Source organism: Gorilla gorilla, chromosome 17 (genome assembly GCF_029281585.2).
Source record: "Gorilla gorilla gorilla isolate KB3781 chromosome 17, NHGRI_mGorGor1-v2.1_pri, whole genome shotgun sequence".
NCBI classification, from domain to species: domain Eukaryota; kingdom Metazoa; phylum Chordata; class Mammalia; order Primates; family Hominidae; genus Gorilla; species Gorilla gorilla.
In genome coordinates this window covers 84,246,206-84,264,784 of record NC_073241.2, presented here as the reverse complement: position 1 = coordinate 84,264,784, position 18,579 = coordinate 84,246,206, and the positions used below count along the sequence as shown (strand labels likewise).

Genomic DNA, 18,579 nt, shown 5'->3' with positions numbered 1-18,579 from the left:
ACAGCGTTAGGATGAGAATGAAATAAAATAATACTAAAATAAATAGGATATTAAATTAAATAAGATAATATTATGTGAAAGTATTCTTTACAATTCTTGGCCTTAGGAAGTATTTAATATTAATTTTTCCCATAAACATTTCATATGATCTATACTGTGGTGATTGATTTACCTTTCTGCAAATACTGTAGTCATATCATCATTTGTCACTTTCTCTTTTTAGGAAATATGTGACTTAGAAAGGGGAACCAGGTGAGGCTGTGAATGCAAATAATGGAAAAGATCACAAAGTCCATCTATTAGGAGTAATAATGTAGCAGGTCCCTGTAATCACAGCATTTTTATGTATTAGAGTCAGTGCAGTATCCATTTTTGGCCACCCAAGTCTACTGTGTGTTTGGAAAAACCTACGGCTGCACTAGGAGAGATACAGTTCACATTAAGAAAATCTATTCTATAGAAATTGGAACTTTAAGAAGGCATATTTAGAGAAGAGCAATAATAGAAGAAAAATTTTAAAATGTTTCATGCCATGTTCATTTAAGTAGCTGGCACTCAAAATATACACAAAAGGTGAACACATAAATTTGTGTATGTATGCCATAGAATTTAGAATTTGGCCAAATCAAGGAATATTTTTTAATAGCAAAACAAAGAGAAAACTGGCATCTCCGAAACTGAATTGGGGATAGAGAAAAATATAGGCTTTGGATACTAGTAAATATTGCCCAATACATTTTTTATATTTATTGTATTTGCCTCTATTCTTTTTAGCTTTAATTTGTTTTATGAGTCTGCCTGGGTTTATGCCATTTTATAAATGTCATTTCAAAAACATCACATTTCAATATTCAGGTTTCTTACCAAAGGAAACTTGATTTGTTTAAAAACGTTTCCCAAGAATTTAAAGTTTTATGACATTGTGATTTGGTTGAATTTGTAGTCTTGGTGAAGGTCCTATGAGGAAATCACAAAAATTAAATATGCCCATTATCAAGTGGCTCTAAGATAATATTCAGCTGCATGTGTATTATGTGGAAGGTCACTGAGTGTTATACTTTAGCAGAATCACTGGGTTAGAATCTCCTTAAGCAATTAGTTTATCCAGGCATGACAATTTATAATTATGCTGTTTTGGAAAAACTGTAATATTTGGTTGTATACTTGGTAGTGGTAGAATACTTGATCCTATAATAAATAGCTTAACAAAACTAAGATAGCACAAAGAATGTTTGCATTAAGGAAAGAAAGACAATTCTGGGAAACGAATAAATTGCTTAACCAAACAACTTGATTAACCAGCTTAAAATTTAAGTTTAGTCTAGAGCTCACGCCATCTCAAACCCAGTAATATTGGGTCAGGTTTAGTGGCAACTGTCACTGCCCCCAAATTAACAAAAGAACAGGCCGGGCATTGTGGTTCATGCCTATAATCCTAGCACTTTGGGAGGCCGAGGTGGGCGGATCATGAGGTTAAGAGATCGAGACCATCCTGGCCAACATGGTGAAACCCCGTCTCTACTAAAAATACAAAAATTAGCTGGGCATGGTGGCATGCACCTTTAGTCCCAGCTACTCGGGAGGCTGAGGCAGGAGAATTGCTTGAACCCAGGAGGCGGAGGTTGCAGTGAACCAAGATTGCACCACAGCACTCCAGCCTGGTGACATAGCGAGACTCCGTCTCAAAAAAAAGAAAGAACAGTGGAAGATAATTTCTATTTCCTAGTGATCCCAGGAAATGTGTACTACATGTTAGTTCATCTCAGAGTTCTGGGGTATATTTACTTGACTGTTTACTAAACAAATATTTGAACACCACCATGCGTAGCATAGAACTAGGGGCTGAATATATATTTGTGAATGAACCAGACAGTCTCTTTTTGTGGAGATGACAATGTAGTATATCTGAATTGTGTGAGGCTCAAAGAACTTCCCAGATCTCCCTTTCTTAATTCCTCTATGAGTCCTTTAGGGAGGCTGAAAGCCCAGTCAAAGGCAGAGGAGCATGCCCCAGAATAAGGTTCAGTGGCTCAGATCCTGGCAGGACATTCTTGGGAAGTGATGGCCTAGCTCCTGCCCTGATAATAACTCGCAACAGTGGGCTGTCTCCAGGAGATCTTGGACAAAGGAAGCAGACAGGATGCACATGGCTTAGTAAGGCCATGCAGCAACCTTCCAGAATAGTTCAGTGACTTTCTGGAGGGCAGCCTACTGGAATCTCTGGAGGGTGGAGGTAAGTGTGGATGATGTGGAGGGGAAATGTGCAGTTTTATTTAAAATAAAAAATGATTTAGGCCAGGTGTGATGGCTCACGCCTGTAATTCCAGCATTTTGGGAGGCTGAGGCAGGAGGATCGCTTGAGGCCAGGAGTTCGAGACCAGCCTGGCCAATATGGTGAAACCCTGTCTCTCCTAAAAAAAAAAAATACAAAAATTAGCTGGGCATGGTAGCATGTGCTTGTAGTCCCAGCTACTCTGGAGGCTGAGGCATGAGAATCACTTGAACCTGGGAGGTGGAGGCTGCAGTGAGCTGAGATGACGCCACTGCACTTCAGCCTGGGTGATACAGCAGGACTCTGTCTCAAAAAGAAAAAAAAAACCAAATTGGTTTAAAAATATTTTATATTTGTGAAACAAGCAAATAAATAAAACTATAAGGAACGAAGTTTGGCAACTTCTTGGTTTAAAGAGAGATTGAGAAGACAGGCTGTGAGGAAGGGTGTCTCAGGTGGGGAGTGCAAGCCAGAGTAAGGGGAGGGTGTACTGGGCCTTTTGTATTAATAGGAAAAAGACACAAGTTCAAAAAGAAAGTAAAAATTAAAAACAAACATCCTCACAAAGGTTGATAAATATTGGCCTGGTCGTGGGTGCCCCCTGGAGAAAAATTTACTTGCTACTCACTTGAACAATCCACTGCTCCAGTAAATAGCCATTAGTGGTATGAGGTCTGGTAATGAACATATTACTTAAAACCTTCACCATCTGTCCCACTTTAATCAGGAATGCAGTGAGAATGAATTCCATAAGCACAGTGATAAGCTAGCAAAAATGCCCAATAAGAGCATTTTAATATGGCATATGTTCCGTTTGCTAGCAGTGCAATTCTGTTACATCATATTTGTTTTCTAGTGTCATTGATTTAGCTCCATTGCAATTTTAGAGCTCAAAGGCACTTTTGAGACCACCTAGTTCCTCATCATCATTTTATAAATGAGGACAGCATGAACCAGAAACTATTCCACAATCCTCCACTTTCTAGATCACAGCCCTTTCCATTATGCCCCCGTCTTCTCTAATGCTGGACAAAAATGATAGACTTGGTTCCAAAACGTTTAGATGTTAGCATTTGGCAATGATTGAAATTGGTGTCCTCTCCGATCAGCCTGGTGAGGGAAACCTGGAGCTGTCTGGAGGTATGGCTCTGGGAATAGTGGGTTGCCCACTGTGTGGTGCTGTGAACTCCCTTTCCCTTTCCTGAAGACATTGCCTGAGAAGCGCTATCTGGTATGGTGAGATTTTCTGTATTGTCAAAGAGGAGGCAAAAAGAACCCAAGCTAGATGGCAGAGCCTGGCGAAGGGAGAGCATTTACTTGTCCGGTTGTCTGGTCCCCTTGACCCCTGTTTATGAAAATCCATTAACCAAGAGTAAGTCTATTTAACATTTGTTAGGCACTATTTTCCCTCACCCTACAAATTCAAAATACATTATCTGTGGTGTGTTTTCTTGACAATCCAAGCCTTATCATACGCTTGTAAGATGTATCTGTGGGCCGGGCGCAGTGGCTTACACCTGTAATCCCAGCGCTTTGGGAGGCCAAGGCGGGTGGATCACCTGAGGTCAGGAGTTCGAGACCAGCCTGACCAACATGGAGAAACCTCGTCTCTACTAAGAATACAAAATTAGCCGGGCGTGGTGGTACATGCCTGTAATCCCAGCTACTCGGGAGGCTGAGGCAGGAGAATCGCTTGAACCTGGGAGGCGGAGGTTGCAGTGAGCCGGGATCGCACCATTGCACTCCAGCCTGGGCAACAAGAGCAAAACTCTGTATAAAAAGAAGGAAAGAAAGAAAGAGAGAGAGAGAGGGAGGGAGGGAGGGAAGGAAGGAAGGAAGGAAGGAAGGAAGGAAGGAAGGAAGGGAGGAAGGAAGGGAGGAAGGAAGGAAGGGGAAGGGAAGGGAAGGAAGGAAGGAAGGAAGGAAGGAAGGAAGGAAGGAAGGGGAAGGGAAGGGAAGGAAGGAAGGAAGGAAGGAGTGAGTATCTGTGATCCTTCAGAAATAATTTGAACACAGCTAGGGAAACTCCAGGACAATTTCTATCTGGCAAGAATACTATAAGAAAAATTTGAAAAAGCATAATTTTAAAACATAACAACACATAAGATTTGAAGTAATTAGTGCCTTCGAATTATTATATATTGAGGTCCAAATATGTGCCAGGAAGCCTGTATGCCTTTTACATATATTATCTCTATTATCCCAACATTTCAATATAGGTAATATTATCCCCATTTTAGGAATGCTCAGAAGATACAAATATAAGTCGAATGAATATAGAATGAATACAAGTCAAATGTTATAACTAACTCATTAATTAATGAGGGAAACAGTAAGATGAGAAAGCTGGTTTAAATAAAATATTTTCAGAAACTAGCCATTTATAGGCATTTTGGAGAAAAAGTGAAAAATAGTATAGGAGTACTAGATTAAATTTTTAAAAAATGGTTAATATTCTTTAAGGCAATTAAATCATAACCTTTGGGATTATGTCTTCTACCAGACAGAAATCTACAAATTTACATGCAACTTCACAGACTCAGGGCTCTAATGAAATAATAAATAATAAAAGCAAACACAGGGAAATTCTCTGAGAGAATTAAATAAATCTTGGGTCAGATGATTAAATGATGACCCAATATGACATTAAAACTGCATGCTGTATATTGTTTTTATTTCCAAGTTTGGGTTAATTTTTCTTAACATTGGTAAGGCCCAGAGAGTTTAAAACCTCGGCCAAAATTTAGAAACCAGGTAAGTCCCTATGTACAGTCTTTGTGATGTTTCTTCTATACAGCACTGCCTTGCTGTGTACCACTCACTCAGATGCTGCAGCAGGAAGTAATTTTAAACAGCATTATGGTTTCAGCACGCCTCTTCCAGTCAATTCCATCCATGTTGCCAATACCAATTCCTGCCTCTTTTCAATCTCCCTTGATTCTTTCCAACTTGGCAACCTAAACCATCAGGCCAAAGCACCAAATTCCTTTTTTTCAGCCGAGTGCCATCAAATATAAAATGAACACAGTCATCTCAGCTTCGTTTTTCATGGTCTTGTCTGTTTTCCTTTTGGATGGAAAAGCTTTGGCTTAATAATCAAATTAAGGCATCTTTTTAAAAGATATTCTTTCCCAGCATCATAAAATTGCAATCTCAGTTTCTCCTGTATCCTAACTGGAAAGCAGTTGTATCCTTTGTGGCCTTGATCCTTCATCAAAAACATGTTTATTGCTTTACTACCTTCTGACAGATGCCAAGTAGTATGTAGAGGTACCTTGGATACCAACAAGTCAGTCTAAAGTAGGCGAAACAGGTGTAAGGGTGGGAGAGCCAGGGTCTAGCGAGAGATGGGCAGGATGTTTACATGTGGTAGGATGGGGAGAGGTTAGTGGGAGAGGTTGAGCTGAACAGGCTATGGGCAATGCCCTGGAGGAGGAGCAGAAGAAGTCCTCCAGGCAGGTGAGAGAGTGAAGACAACTATTTTTGGCCTATAGTTGAACTATGTGCAAAGCACACAGAAGAATACTTGGTCAGGTTTCCTTGAAGATGAGGAGTAACAGCACATGTGAAATTAACTCTTTAGCTCAAGCCATAGTTATAGTATGACAAGAGGAAGGCCTTACCAAACATACACATGCAGTTTAGCAAAATTTGTATCTTATTTTCTCCTAGGAAAAGAGAACACTACTAGAAAGAAAACTGTCTTTGGAAAACAAGCTACTGCAACTCAAACCCAGTGCTACATATGGAAAAAGGTTTGTGAAGCTACCTGTTAAGTAAAGGCAGTTCCTGATTTCTTTCCTGTCCACTGGTATGCCAGCCAGGGAACAGAAGACCTTCTGTCCCCCAAAGAAATAGGATGACTGACAGTGCAGGAGGAAGGTTGAATTCTTGGGATTTACAGTCATGTAGTTATGTGCCTCCCCTTCCTCAAACTCAGAGGAATCACAGGGCAGTTGGGAGCCAGGGGCAGAGTTCACTGGGGGTGCAGGGAACCCTGCAGGAAGGTTAGTCCTTCTAAAGAGTGAATGAGTGAGTGAGCCTGGCACCTCCTGGTTTACCATTTGTGCTAAGGAGGACGCTTGAGAGGTCTTTATTCCCTGATGCTTCTGTCTTTATTAATGAGTCACTTCTACAGCAGACATTACACTGGCCAGCCCACAAGCAGAATTCTAAGATAGTTTCCTGATACTCCTTAATTCTGTAAGGTGAAGGAAATGCTATGGACAATATCCTTAGTCCTTTGGACTTACTTATAAATACTCAAAGTTCACAAGCAGTCACAGTCCTCAGTATGCTGGGGGGTGGGTTTGTGGATATCACCATAATCGCTGTGCTACTCAGCCGCTATTAGAAAAAGTCTCTGTATTATCATGTAATAAATCATATCATAAGACATTTTATGAGATTTTTCTTTATTTTTAAAAAATTCTAAGTCCAACACAGTCATTGTATGTTCCGATATAATTATATAATATTGTTCGAAGTCAAATCGATTTCAAGATCTTAGTTTGTCATCCTAGAACTGTTGTTCACTAGGGTATCAGGCACCATTATGGACAGAATTGTTGTCATTTATTCAATGATATGTGCTCAGACATCCCTCTTTCTCAGTCTTTCGATTTCCCCCCTACAGGCTCCTGCTGCTTCCTTTCCTTTTTTATCTTTCTTCCCACCTGTCCTCATATGTTGTACCTTCTGCCTGGCTTGTATTCCTGCATTTTGGACCACATATGCCAAAGCCCAGAAATGGGCTGATCCTGGCAATTACACACACACATTTGAAACATACTAGGATACCAATATGTTATTAATTTTCCTATCTTCTTCCCTGTAACAAACATATAGCCCAAGAGAGTGGACTTCTAAGATAGTTTTATAACAGTGCACATTTCTGTAGAGATTGAAGGAAATACTGTAGAAAGTATCCTTAGATCTTGGAATTACATATGGATATTCATAACTTAATTCTAAGTACATCTTCAGTTAATATTTTTTCTTAAATAGGCAGAGCTTTTCCAGGTAGCAGAACTACTGATTTGTACGCATCTTCCATTAAAAGTTCAGGCCTTCCAAGCTTGATTTTTTTTTTCCTTTAAAAAATGTGTTTTAAAAAAAAATGGTGATAGGGCTATTGTCTGTCTTTGAGCCAACAATGTAGCTGTTTTAAAAACCAACCTGATCTATTCTTTCTCTTCTATTCTATATAAGCAGTTGTTATAAAGAATTCTTTGAAAGCTCCTAAGGAAGTTTTAGAAATTTCTTGGGAAAAATGGATGTTTGGTGTTTCCAGAAAGGTTTTTCCAACATCCAGGCTTATGCAATTTTTATAGATTGTAGGTATCGTACATATTTGTGATGACTTATTACTTTGTCTGAGCTTTATGTAGAGGCATTCAGTTTGTGAAGTAACAAGAAAATGAAATCAGTATGAATCAGACTCTTTTGGTTGAAATAACAGAGACTTGATTAAGCTACTACAAAAAAGAGGGTTTCTGTTAGGTTAAGATTAGATAGATAGGGTCATAAAAAAGAGACAGAAAAGTTAAAAAGATTTGTCTTCTTAAAAATAAGGTTGACTCCGTATTTCTATTACCATTACTGGTAATTGACAGAGGTAAAATGCTTTGCAGTTTTCAGAATAACCTCAGGTAACTTCTTTATTTTATTCCTTTCATTCACCTTTCTGGGAAAGAGCTGAAGTTCTAATTGAGTTGTCCAAGATTGCTCAATCTCTCAGAAATTATAGAGCTCGGAGTTTTTGCTCCTACATTCTCATACATAGCAAAGCATTAGCTCATTCTGCTATACAAGATTTTGACCATCTTTCTTTTATTTCTGGAAACCTCTGAAGATCTCTTAAACTGGGTTCTTCATTCCTCTGAGTAATGACTAGCAAAAAGCCATTTTCCAACTTTTCCATCTGCCCTGCCACATCACGAACAAATATGCAGGCCTTTTTAAGAGTTATCTTTTGGGGAAACATATTTGGGATTGATATGGTTTGGCTGTGTCCCCACCCAAAAAGATGAGAATCTTGAATTGTAGTTCCCATAATCCCTACATGTCATGGGAGAAACCTGGTGGGAGGTAATTGAACCATGGGGGCGGTTAGCCCAATGCTGCTGTTCTCGTGAGTTCTCACAAGTTCTGATGGTTTTATAAGGGGCTTTTCCTCCTTTTGCTTTGCACTTCTCCTTGCTGCATGGTTTTGGCCCGCCATGTGAAGAAGGACATGTTTACTTGCCCTTCCAACATGACTGTAAGTTTCCTGAGGCCTCCCCAGCCCTGCAGAACTGTGAATCAACTAAACCTCTTTCCTTTATAAATTACCCAGTCTCAGGTATGTTTTCATAGCAGCATGAGAACAGACTAATACAGGGAGCTGTAAAAATAAACAGTGTTGGCCCCTCCGTATTTACATAGATGCTGCTTAGGAATGGAAACTCCTTAGAGGAGGAAAGACCTTGAAGCTGAGGTTGCATGTCAAAGCATATGGTTGCCACTTAAATTGTACATTTATCTGCAGTAGTTTGGGGTGGGAGTGTTCTCTCAAGGCACCCCTTTGGTACCACCAATGAAAATAATAATAAAGAAGAATTTTATAGAAAATAGTAAGACACATTCATGAATTTTGTTGAAATGCAAACAGGGCTACACCTACATCCAAGCTGATTCTTTCCCTTAGTCTGGCCTGGAAATGGTAAGGATCTGACCTCTTCTCTTCTTGTGGTTGTGGTCCCTAGTTATCCTTTATTCCACTGGGGGCCCATAGTCAGTGATGTTTACACTCATGGAAGTCCAGAGAAACATTGGATCCTAAACAGATGGCAATATGAGTCCCCACAGATGGTAGTAAGATTCTTTTATAGCTTCAGAGAAGCTCTACGATGCCACTAATCTCACTATCTTCTGTATCCTGTGGGATTTCTATGTAGGGCTATTCATATTTCCAATGCCTCTATAATCTGTAGTGTACCCAGAAGTAGCCTCTTAGAGCCTGCAACATGGCTTTCGTTGCTACTTTTACTTCCTTTGTCTCAGCACCTAGCTCTTTTGGCTTCTTCTGGAATTTTCATTCTCATCAACATCTTACTACATGAATCCTTGGTAATAAATGTACTTTATAAAGATTTAAACATGTTATATTCTTGAGTTGTGTAAATATGGCCATGCTCAGGCTATTCATGCCCTTTGTGAAATTTTTAAGAAAATCTAAGGTTATTTATAAAAACTATGTAAAATATAATATGATTACTTAAATTAGAAAAAAATTAGATGATGAGGACAAGGAGATATAAGAATAGGTATACCATAAGGTTACATTTACAAAATTAGGCCCATGGATGCTACAGACTTGCTCACAGGGGATCACTGACTCAGTTTCAAATTTTCCAGCAGCCAACCCAAACAGGAAATGATGATTAGTTTTGTGAGTCACAATTCCACATGATTAAAACCAATCAGGTGTTTGCGATCATTCAATTATTTCTTATCTATCTATAAAGCCAGAAAGAAAATTGCCCAGGGTATGGTCATAAAAAGAACCCTGAATAATGTTTTCAGCTTACCCCTTGTAATAAACACAAAGGCTTACCTCAGAACATCATCTAAACAGAATAGCATGATGCCAACACAATTCAATAAAAGCCATGGAAACAGGGGGGAACAGAGGGCACTGTGAGAAAGTCCAATAATGCTACCCTCTATGGTATAAGTTGACCCAAAGATAGATTGTTGAGTATTGTGAGGAATGGAGGGAGAGACAGTTCTCCATGAACTCAGTTTCTTTTCACCAACCCTTTGGGAGACGTTGGGGAGTAGAGAAATTGAGGGTGGGGTTCCTGTCAAGTGCTTCTTCTATGATCATCCCATGTTGCTAATTAGAGGCAAAGTAATTTCTTTTCACATTTCTGCAGTTAAAGATAGGATTGACTTCCTTTCTTGAATGCTAAGGAATCTAACAGGAAGTGAACCAGAAATAGTTGTCTCTTCCCCCTCCTTCAGTGATGAATTGAGAGAGAATCCTCAATTCCCTCCCTCAAAAGGGTAGGGCAGAGATTCTCTTCTCTTTTTGTTGGGGCTTTTTTTGCTTGCCCCCATTGGCATTCCAGGCTGCTGGTTTTTTCCAGCTCCAAGTCTGGGATGTGTGAGATAAAAAGAAACCCCAGAGGATTCACCATTGTGTCATTTCTTGGATCCCAGGTTCCAGAGCCAGTCTGCCTTCTTCTCTCCACTGTTCAGAGTCTTCTTGTGTTTTTTTTTTTTTCATATACAATATCCAGGGCTTTTAGTTGTATTTAGCGGGAACAATGGGGAAAACCATGTATTCTACATTTTCTTAGAAGCCAAAGCTTTTCAATTCTGCTTTAATTTCAACATTTGCTTTATATTTTTATTCAGTTGCATTGTAGAGGAAAACATGGTCAAAAATTATGTTGAGACATTGGAAGGCAGAGCATGAATCCCAGATACAGACATTTACCTCCTTTTTTTAGGCTTGACCCTTCCTTATGTTTTCTTCCTCCAGTTTTGCTTGTGTACCTCTTTATTAAGATTGGGCTAGGTGCAGTGGTTGACGCCTGTAATCCCAGCACTTTGGGAGGCTGAGGTGGGCAGATCACTTGAGGTCAGCCTGGCCAACATGGTGAAACCCCGTCTCCACTAAAAATAGAAAAATTAGCCGGGCGTAGTGGTGGGTGCCTGTAATTCCCAGCTACTCAAGAGGCTAAGGCAGGAGAATCACTTATACCCAGGAGCCGGAGGTTGCAGTGAGCCGAGATTGCACCACTGCACTTCAGGCTGGGTGACAGAGTGAGACTTTGTTTAAAAAAAAAAAAAGACTGAGTGCTTTAACAGAAAGATAAATAACAAAGCTCAAAAGAAGATCAAGTGGCAGCTTACTTAGATATATTTTTACATTTAAAGGTCTTAAATGGATGACTAGGCTTCATATTTATTGGACAGTCCTAATAGAGATTTTCTGCAATGGCCTTTAGTCACTGTTTTAGTGTATTAATGGAGACAAGTGAAGCCCCAAGGCCATGTGTTTTCAAGAGTGCTTCTAGAAATAGTTTTCTTCTATTTTGAGGCCAATTTCAATTTTTTTTTTTTTTACTTACAGTGAACGCTATGGTAATACCTTCAAGGAGTACATGGGAAATTTTTCTGAGCTAGGGATTTTTGATAGAAAAATAACAACCTCTGTTCTCTGCGCCTAAAGCCATCTTTTTTTCCCATTGGTTCCAAGGTTCTGGGTCATGGGACACAAAGAGAACCATTTTAAATTCTCACCTTACTCACCTTTAACAGCTTACAGTATTTTTATATTTCGTGCATATTCAAAGCCAGCTTGCCTCTGCAAGGCTTCTTAAGCTCTTTCTCATTACTTCCTGGGAAAGTCCTGAGTCTGACCATTAAGTGGGTCATAGCTGCTCTTTCTGTTATTTTTATCTTTTCTTCTTTTACTTTCCTTGCTGGAGCGATTTTGAATTTTAGCACCAGCTATGGACCCAATTTCTGTTTGCCCTCTGTGTTTTGATCTTTTTTTTTTTTTGAGACGGAGTCTTGCTCTGTCACCCAGGCTGGATTGCAGTGGCACGATCTCGCCTCACTGCAACCTCCACCTCCTGGGTTCAAGCGATTCTTGTACCTCAGTCTCCCAAGTAGCTGGGATTACAGGTGCATGCCACCATGCCCGGCTAATTTTTGTATTTTTAGTAGTGACAGGGTCTCACCATGTTGGCCAGGCTGATCTCAAACTCCTGACCTCAAGTGATCCACTCGCCTTGGCCTCCCATAGTGCTGGGATTACAGGTGTGAGCCACCGCACCCAGGATAATTTTTGCATTTTTAATAGAGATGGATTTTGCCATGTTGGCCAGCCTGGTCTTGAACTCCTGGTTTCAAGTGATCTACCCGCCTTGGCCTCCCAGATTGCTTGAATTACAGACGTGAGCCACCATGCCTGGCCTGTTTTGATCTTTATATCCTCCAGTCATCTTTTCCTAGTAACTGAGGTTTTCTTCTGAGGCTCCTCAGTTACCCCATCCTCTGCATGTTCACAGCAATTCTACCCTCCAAGGGTTCTGAGCAACATCTGCAGATTTCTCAGTCCTGCCTCTCGCATGCTCCCAATCTCCCTGGACTTCTGAAGACATCCTGCCCCTGAAGATTCTCTGTGGGCGGTAAGCCTTCTCACTGTTTGTTCAGAATGTTTGCCAACATCCAAAGTCTGGTCTCACCTTGGAAGGCTCTTCCATCTCCCCGCAACATCCTTAGGGTGTGGCACCTTACCCGCTGGCGGTCCTGAAATTTCCTCAGTCTCCCGTGCCTCAAGAAGCCTCTGAACCTCAAGTCTAGGGACAACTGAAATCTAATGTGAATACAGGCTGGTGTGCTGATGCAGCCATTCTCTGAACTTGAATTTTGGAAATACTGAGGGCTCAGTATTGCTGCTATTGTCAGTTCAAACTACATGGGCACAAAGCGTTTTCATCTGAATCAGGCATCCAGCTTATTTCTTTTCAAACACTTCCTGCCGTGGACCATGGGAAAAAAAAAAAAAGGGACTGCTTGTTTATTTACTTGGTTCGGATTCCCCACTGCCCCTCTCCAAGAGAAAAAGATCAAAGTGAGGCTTTCTGCCAGGTATGGGGTCCTTTAAATGATCATGTTATAAAAAGCAGATAAAATATTGGCACAGCTGAACTAGTTAGTGATCTTCCTTCAGCCTGCATTGACCGTTTACATTTCTTTCATAGCTTTTCTTAGTTTCATAGTTGCTTGTAGTGTTAATCAAGAGGAGGGAAATGGACTTTCACAGTGAGATTTAGTTGTGTAGGTATGATAATCAGACATGTTTCCAATTATCATCTAAAACAGACTAGCACACTTGACGCATGTTCTTGTTCCCCCGTCATTTTGTACCTTCTCTTTCTGTTCTCTGCATCCTTCTCCCAGGCCCCTCATTTGCTTCACTCCCCTCACCAATGTTGTAGGCATCCTGTTCCCTGTAGATTTCTTGCGGCTGTACTCCCAAACATTCTCCTATCTTCCCCTCCTGTCTCTTTCTAGAGTCCTGGAAGATTACAATAATTTCTTTTGTAATTGTAAATTGTAAACTTCTTTTGTTTTCTTTCCAGGACTCTATTGGACCAATTAAAATAAAGCTTCTGATTTTTTGTTTTAATTTCAACTTTTATTTTACCTGTGGGAGTACATGTGCAGGTTTGTTACGTGGGTATATTGCCTGATGCTGAGGTTTGGGCTACTATTGAATCTGTCACCTAGGTAGCCGGCATAGCACTCAGTAGGTAGTTTTTTAACCCTTTCCCCTCCATTCTTTCCCCCTCTAATAGTCCGCAGCGTCTATTGTTTCCTTCTTTACGTTTGTGTTTGCCCAGTGTTTAGCTCCCACTTATAAGTGGAATCGTGCAGTATTTGATTTTATTTTTATGCCTTAATTCACTTAGGATGATGACCTTCAGTTGCATCCACGTTGCTGCAAAAGGCACAATTTCATTCTTTTTAATGGCTGCATAGTATTCCATGGTGTATATATAACACATTTTCTGTATTGAATCCACTGTTGATAGGCACCTAGGTTGTTTCTATGTCTTTGCTGTCGTGAATACTGCTGTGATGGACATAAGAGTACACATGTCTTTTTGGTAGAATGATCGGTTTTCCTTTGGGTATATACCCAGTAATGGGATTGTTGGGTTGAATGGTAGTTCTATTTTTACCCTTTTAAGAAATGTCCAAACTGCTTTCCAAAGTGGCTGAACTAATTTACATTCCCACCAGCAGTGTATAAGCATTCCCTTTTCTCTGCATCCTTGCCAACATCTGTTATTTTTTTACTTTTTAATAATAGCCATTATGACTGCTGCGAGATGGTATCTCATAGTGGTTTAGATGTGCATTTCTCTGAAACAATGTTTTAGTCCATTATGTGAAACAAAATGAAAACTAATAACTCTTTTTTTCTAATTAGAACATGCTATATAGTATTTTATGAATTTCTGCTATCTTTGTGATACACATAGAGGCTGAGGTGGGTGGATCAGCTGAGGTCAGGAGCTCAAGACCAGCCTCGCCAACATGGTGAAACTTCGTCTCTACTAAAAATACAAAAATTAGCCAGGTGTGGTGGTGCATGCTTGTAATCCCAGCTGCAAGAATTTCTTGAGCCCAGAAGTGGTGGTTGCGGTGAGCCAAGATCGCCTCACTACACTCCAGCCTGGGCGACAGAGTAAGACTCCGTCTGAAAAAAAACAAACCAACAACAACAAAAAAAAAAAAAAAAAGAAAGAAAGAAACAGAATTGGGATGACATCGGATAAGAGCAAAGGCCAAGTGACTTCTCCGAGGTCACAGTGCTTCTAAGCTTGGTAGTGTTGCCACAGTGCATGTGGCTTCATGACTCTAATAACAGTAGCAAGAAGAGAAACAGCCCAAACAGTACAACCAATTCCAGTTACCTGAATGAAGCTTTGGGAAAGTATAAATAATCTAAATTCAAAATTGACTGTTTTTTCCATAATGATGGATGTGGACTCAAAAATATTTGCTGGAATTAAATTTCTTCCTTTCTTCTCCTTTTTCCCCCCCTTTCCCTATGGAATGATAACAGAATTACCAAAAGTAGGAATCCAAAAAATAAAAAATAAAAAAAGACAAACACAGACAATCCACAACATATACTAAGCCCAAATCATTAGAAATTGGTTTCTTATAAATATATTAATAGATAAAATCTCCATTTCTGCTCCCATGTTCTGACTCTGCTATTGCCATGCAATTGGCTGTGAAGTTTGATGGGTGCCAGGTCTGTGGGTGCTCAGGCAAGGCAATTTAGCATATAAGTGCTTTATCGTACTGAATACAACTTGATTCCACTACCTGCTAGAGGAGTCACAGATGGCCAGAATGGAGATTTTGACAGGAATTGATATTCTCATTCAAGTTAAATCCAATCAGATTAGAGCCCGCTTCATAGCTATTTATCTTCAATGTGTACTATGTGGCATAATGGGGCCCTGGGGTCTTACCCAACTGATCCCCAGTAGCAGTAGAGTGTGTAGGAGGGCTAGCAGTAAGGACGAGCTATGGAACGTGTGAGCCAATCATTTTCTCTTGCTCTTTTTCCCTTTGCATTCCCAGTTGCCAGGATCTTCAGAGGGAGATTTCCATTCTCCAGGAGCAGATCTCTCATCTGCAGTTTGTGATTCACTCCCAACATCAGAACCTGCGCAGTGTCATCCAGGAGGTCAGATTAATCAAGTGTATTTATCTGGTAGACAGTATGTTTACAGCGTGGAGCCCAAATACGAGTGGCTTGACTGGACTTTTGAAGCAATGAGATTTCTCTCCCTACTGACATATCCTTTTTTGTTTCTCATGCAATATGTCTCCGTTTTCAATGCCCTCTCTTGTTTGTAACAAAAACACCTGTAATGCTCTCGATGAAGATAGCTTGGAAAGTTATGTATAACTGTTTTTTAGATGTTTCAGTGATTTTCCAAAAGTCTTCTGCGCCAAATAATGTACACTGGTCTTTAGACAATTTCGTAGATCAGGAGATTCAGCCCTTCCTTGAGTATGAAATGATCTGTTTTCATAACCTCATAATTTATTTAGGACATGATTTAGGATGGGGTGTAGCCTGGCCCTTCTTCTCTGGGAGCAGCCTGACAGGTGGCAAAGTCGAGGCGATTGTGGTAACAGCCAGCTAGATGGCGGAGTGTGTATTTAAAATCTACTTCAAGATATGCATTTCTCTGGTTTTGGGGGTCTGTTTTAAAATTTAAAATCAGACTTCTATTCAGTTACTTTACTGCCAAATACAAGTCCTCCCAAATACTCCAGAGCCTTCCTCACATAGATATAGCATTTGTGCTTGCTTGGCTATGACATCACTAAAAGGCCAGAGAACTGAGTAGTGGAATTTGAGAGCCAGGAGGGACTTTGGGGGCATCCCACACCCTCTTTTTATAGAGCAGTTTAATGACAGCTAGTGGTGCCAAAGTTGGTCTTAGAATCCTTGTGTCCCCTCTCTTCTTACACTGCTTTGCATCTCATCACCCCACCTCCCAATTCCACATTGCCTCTCGGCAAAGCAGGCTCACCTTATTATGCTGCTGCTTGACAAATCTCTACCGCAGGGACCCTCCGCACACCAGGCAGTGGTCTTGCATCCTGTCCACCAGCAGCTGCATCTGCAGGATGAAAACATTAAGTTGCTGAGATGCAGAAGGGCGGCCAGTGCTGCTTTCACAGGACGCACTCCTGCTGAACTTGGTTTAAACAGGTTATCCAAAGATTAAAGTGAATCACGGCACCAGCTGAGGGCTTTCGGCCCCAGGTGTCAGTTTGGCCTGCTATTTTCTGTTGCCTGCTGAGTCTACTAATGCTTTGGGATTTAATTTTTTTTTTAATTTGATGAACATCTTTTGACCTCAGAAATCCGTACAATTTCTGACTTAAGTAACTATTTCCTGTGGTCTGACAAGGTTTTTCCTATTGTGTTTTCTAATTCTTAGATGGAAGGATTAAAAAATAATTTAAAAGAACAAGACAAAAGAATTGAAAATCTCAGAGAAAAGGTTAACATACTTGAAGCCCAGGTAAGGAGGGAACCTGTCTTACATTTTGTTGTGAGGGTGTGAGGGTGTGAGTGTGTGTGTGTCTGTGTGTGTCTGTGCACGCGAGGGTATCAGTATCAGTGAGCCTGTGTATGAAAGCATGCAATTGTATGCCTGTATAACACTACGAGTATGTCTGTCTGGGAGCGGGCATGTGAGTGTCTGTGTGACTGTGTGTGCTGGGTCTAAGTGTATGTGCGTGTGCCTCTGTGTGTATCCAAGTGTCATTTTGTGAGTGTGTCTGTGCGTATTCTATGCATAAGAAATTAGCACTATGGAAAAAAGGACTGACAATTTAACAATTGTTAAATTATGAAGTGTTTAAAAGATTGTATTGTTATTAAATTATTAGCATTTTTGTCACATATTAAATAAATATTATTAAATTATTATTAAAAGTTCATTCGGATTTTCCAGAATACTTGCTGTAATGGAGAGGCAGATGATAACTTCTCTCGATATGGGCTTGAATCAGAGGCTTGCTCAAATCTACTCTTGTGTAAATTTCACTCTAGTCAGACGGCCAGGCTTCCTGTCTCCTGCCTTGGTTCCCATGCATGATCCTTTCCTGGCTTGGGATGTCCTCTTTCCTCCTTTCTTCATTCACATCCATCCTGGCCTCCCAGCTTTGCCTCCAGGCTTACCCACTTCGAGAAGCCTGTTATAATTGTCTTGCTTTTCAGTGTTTTAAAACTGAGCACAATACAATCTAATGTCCTGGGATAAGACATGCTTTTCTTCTCTCCCATTCACTTCCCCTTTCCTCAGGACCCCTCTATTAGTCTGTTCTCACACTGCTAATAAAGACATACCCAAGACTGGGTAACTTATAAAGAAAAAGAAGTTTAGTGCACTCACAGTTCCACATGGCTGGGGAGGCCTCACAATCATGGCATGGCGGAAGGTGGAAGCCATAGCTTGCATAGCAGCAGGCAAGAGAAGTGTCAGTAGGGGAAATGCCGGATGCTTATAAAACCATCAGATCTTGTGAGAAATCACTCACTATCAAGAGAACAGTGTGGGAGAAACTGCCACCATGATTCAATTAACTCCACCTGGCCCTGCCCTTGACAGGTGAGGATTATTACAATTCAAGGTGAGATTTGGGTGAGGACACAGAGCCAAGCCATATCAACCCCCTTGCTAGCACTCAGCTGCTGTCCTCTGCTGGCGATGCCCCTGCCTTGCAGGAAGTGCAATGAAGCCCCTGCCAAGGTTGGAGCTCCTCTGAAGACCCCACAGCACCTCCACCTCATTCCATTTCTTGCCGTGTCTCTGCTTCTGTCTCTGTCAAATGGCACATCACCCGCTGCCTGGAGCTGTTCACCTGTTCTACTCCATCCCTCAGTATTTTGATTTTCTGCCAATTGTCACCTGCCAGTGTTAATGTTGCCCAGTCCTGTGGACTGTGGAGATGTTCTGACTTCCCACTGGAGGCCTTATCCTCTTTTGGAATTATTCCTTCCACTGTCATGTTCTTTCTGCTTTCCCCAAACAGAAGATAAAAAATCATAATAATAGTTTTTTACGTGTTAATTTTTGTGGCCTCATTTTCCATTTCTACCTTCCCAGCAGACAACCGTTCTCTTTTGGTTTTGAGGATAGGCCTCATTGAACCGCGCACTCTCTTTAGACTCTCGCCCTCTTCAGGCTGTATGG

At 40.7% G+C, this 18,579-nt stretch overlaps 1 protein-coding gene across 8 annotated transcripts in view; it reads left to right on the top strand.

The window, feature by feature from the left end:
• CCDC68 (coiled-coil domain containing 68) overlaps positions 1-18,579 on the top strand; it is a 57,657-nt gene that overhangs the window by 24,355 nt on the left and 14,723 nt on the right. For all 8 annotated transcript variants that reach the window (XM_055368167.2, XM_004059448.5, XM_055368168.2 and 5 more), the window contains exons 8-10: positions 5,945-6,027; positions 15,440-15,545; positions 16,819-16,902. In XM_055368167.2, coding sequence (XP_055224142.1) covers positions 5,945-6,027; positions 15,440-15,545; positions 16,819-16,902 — 273 coding nt within the window. The remainder of the gene's footprint in view (positions 1-5,944; positions 6,028-15,439; positions 15,546-16,818; positions 16,903-18,579) is intronic.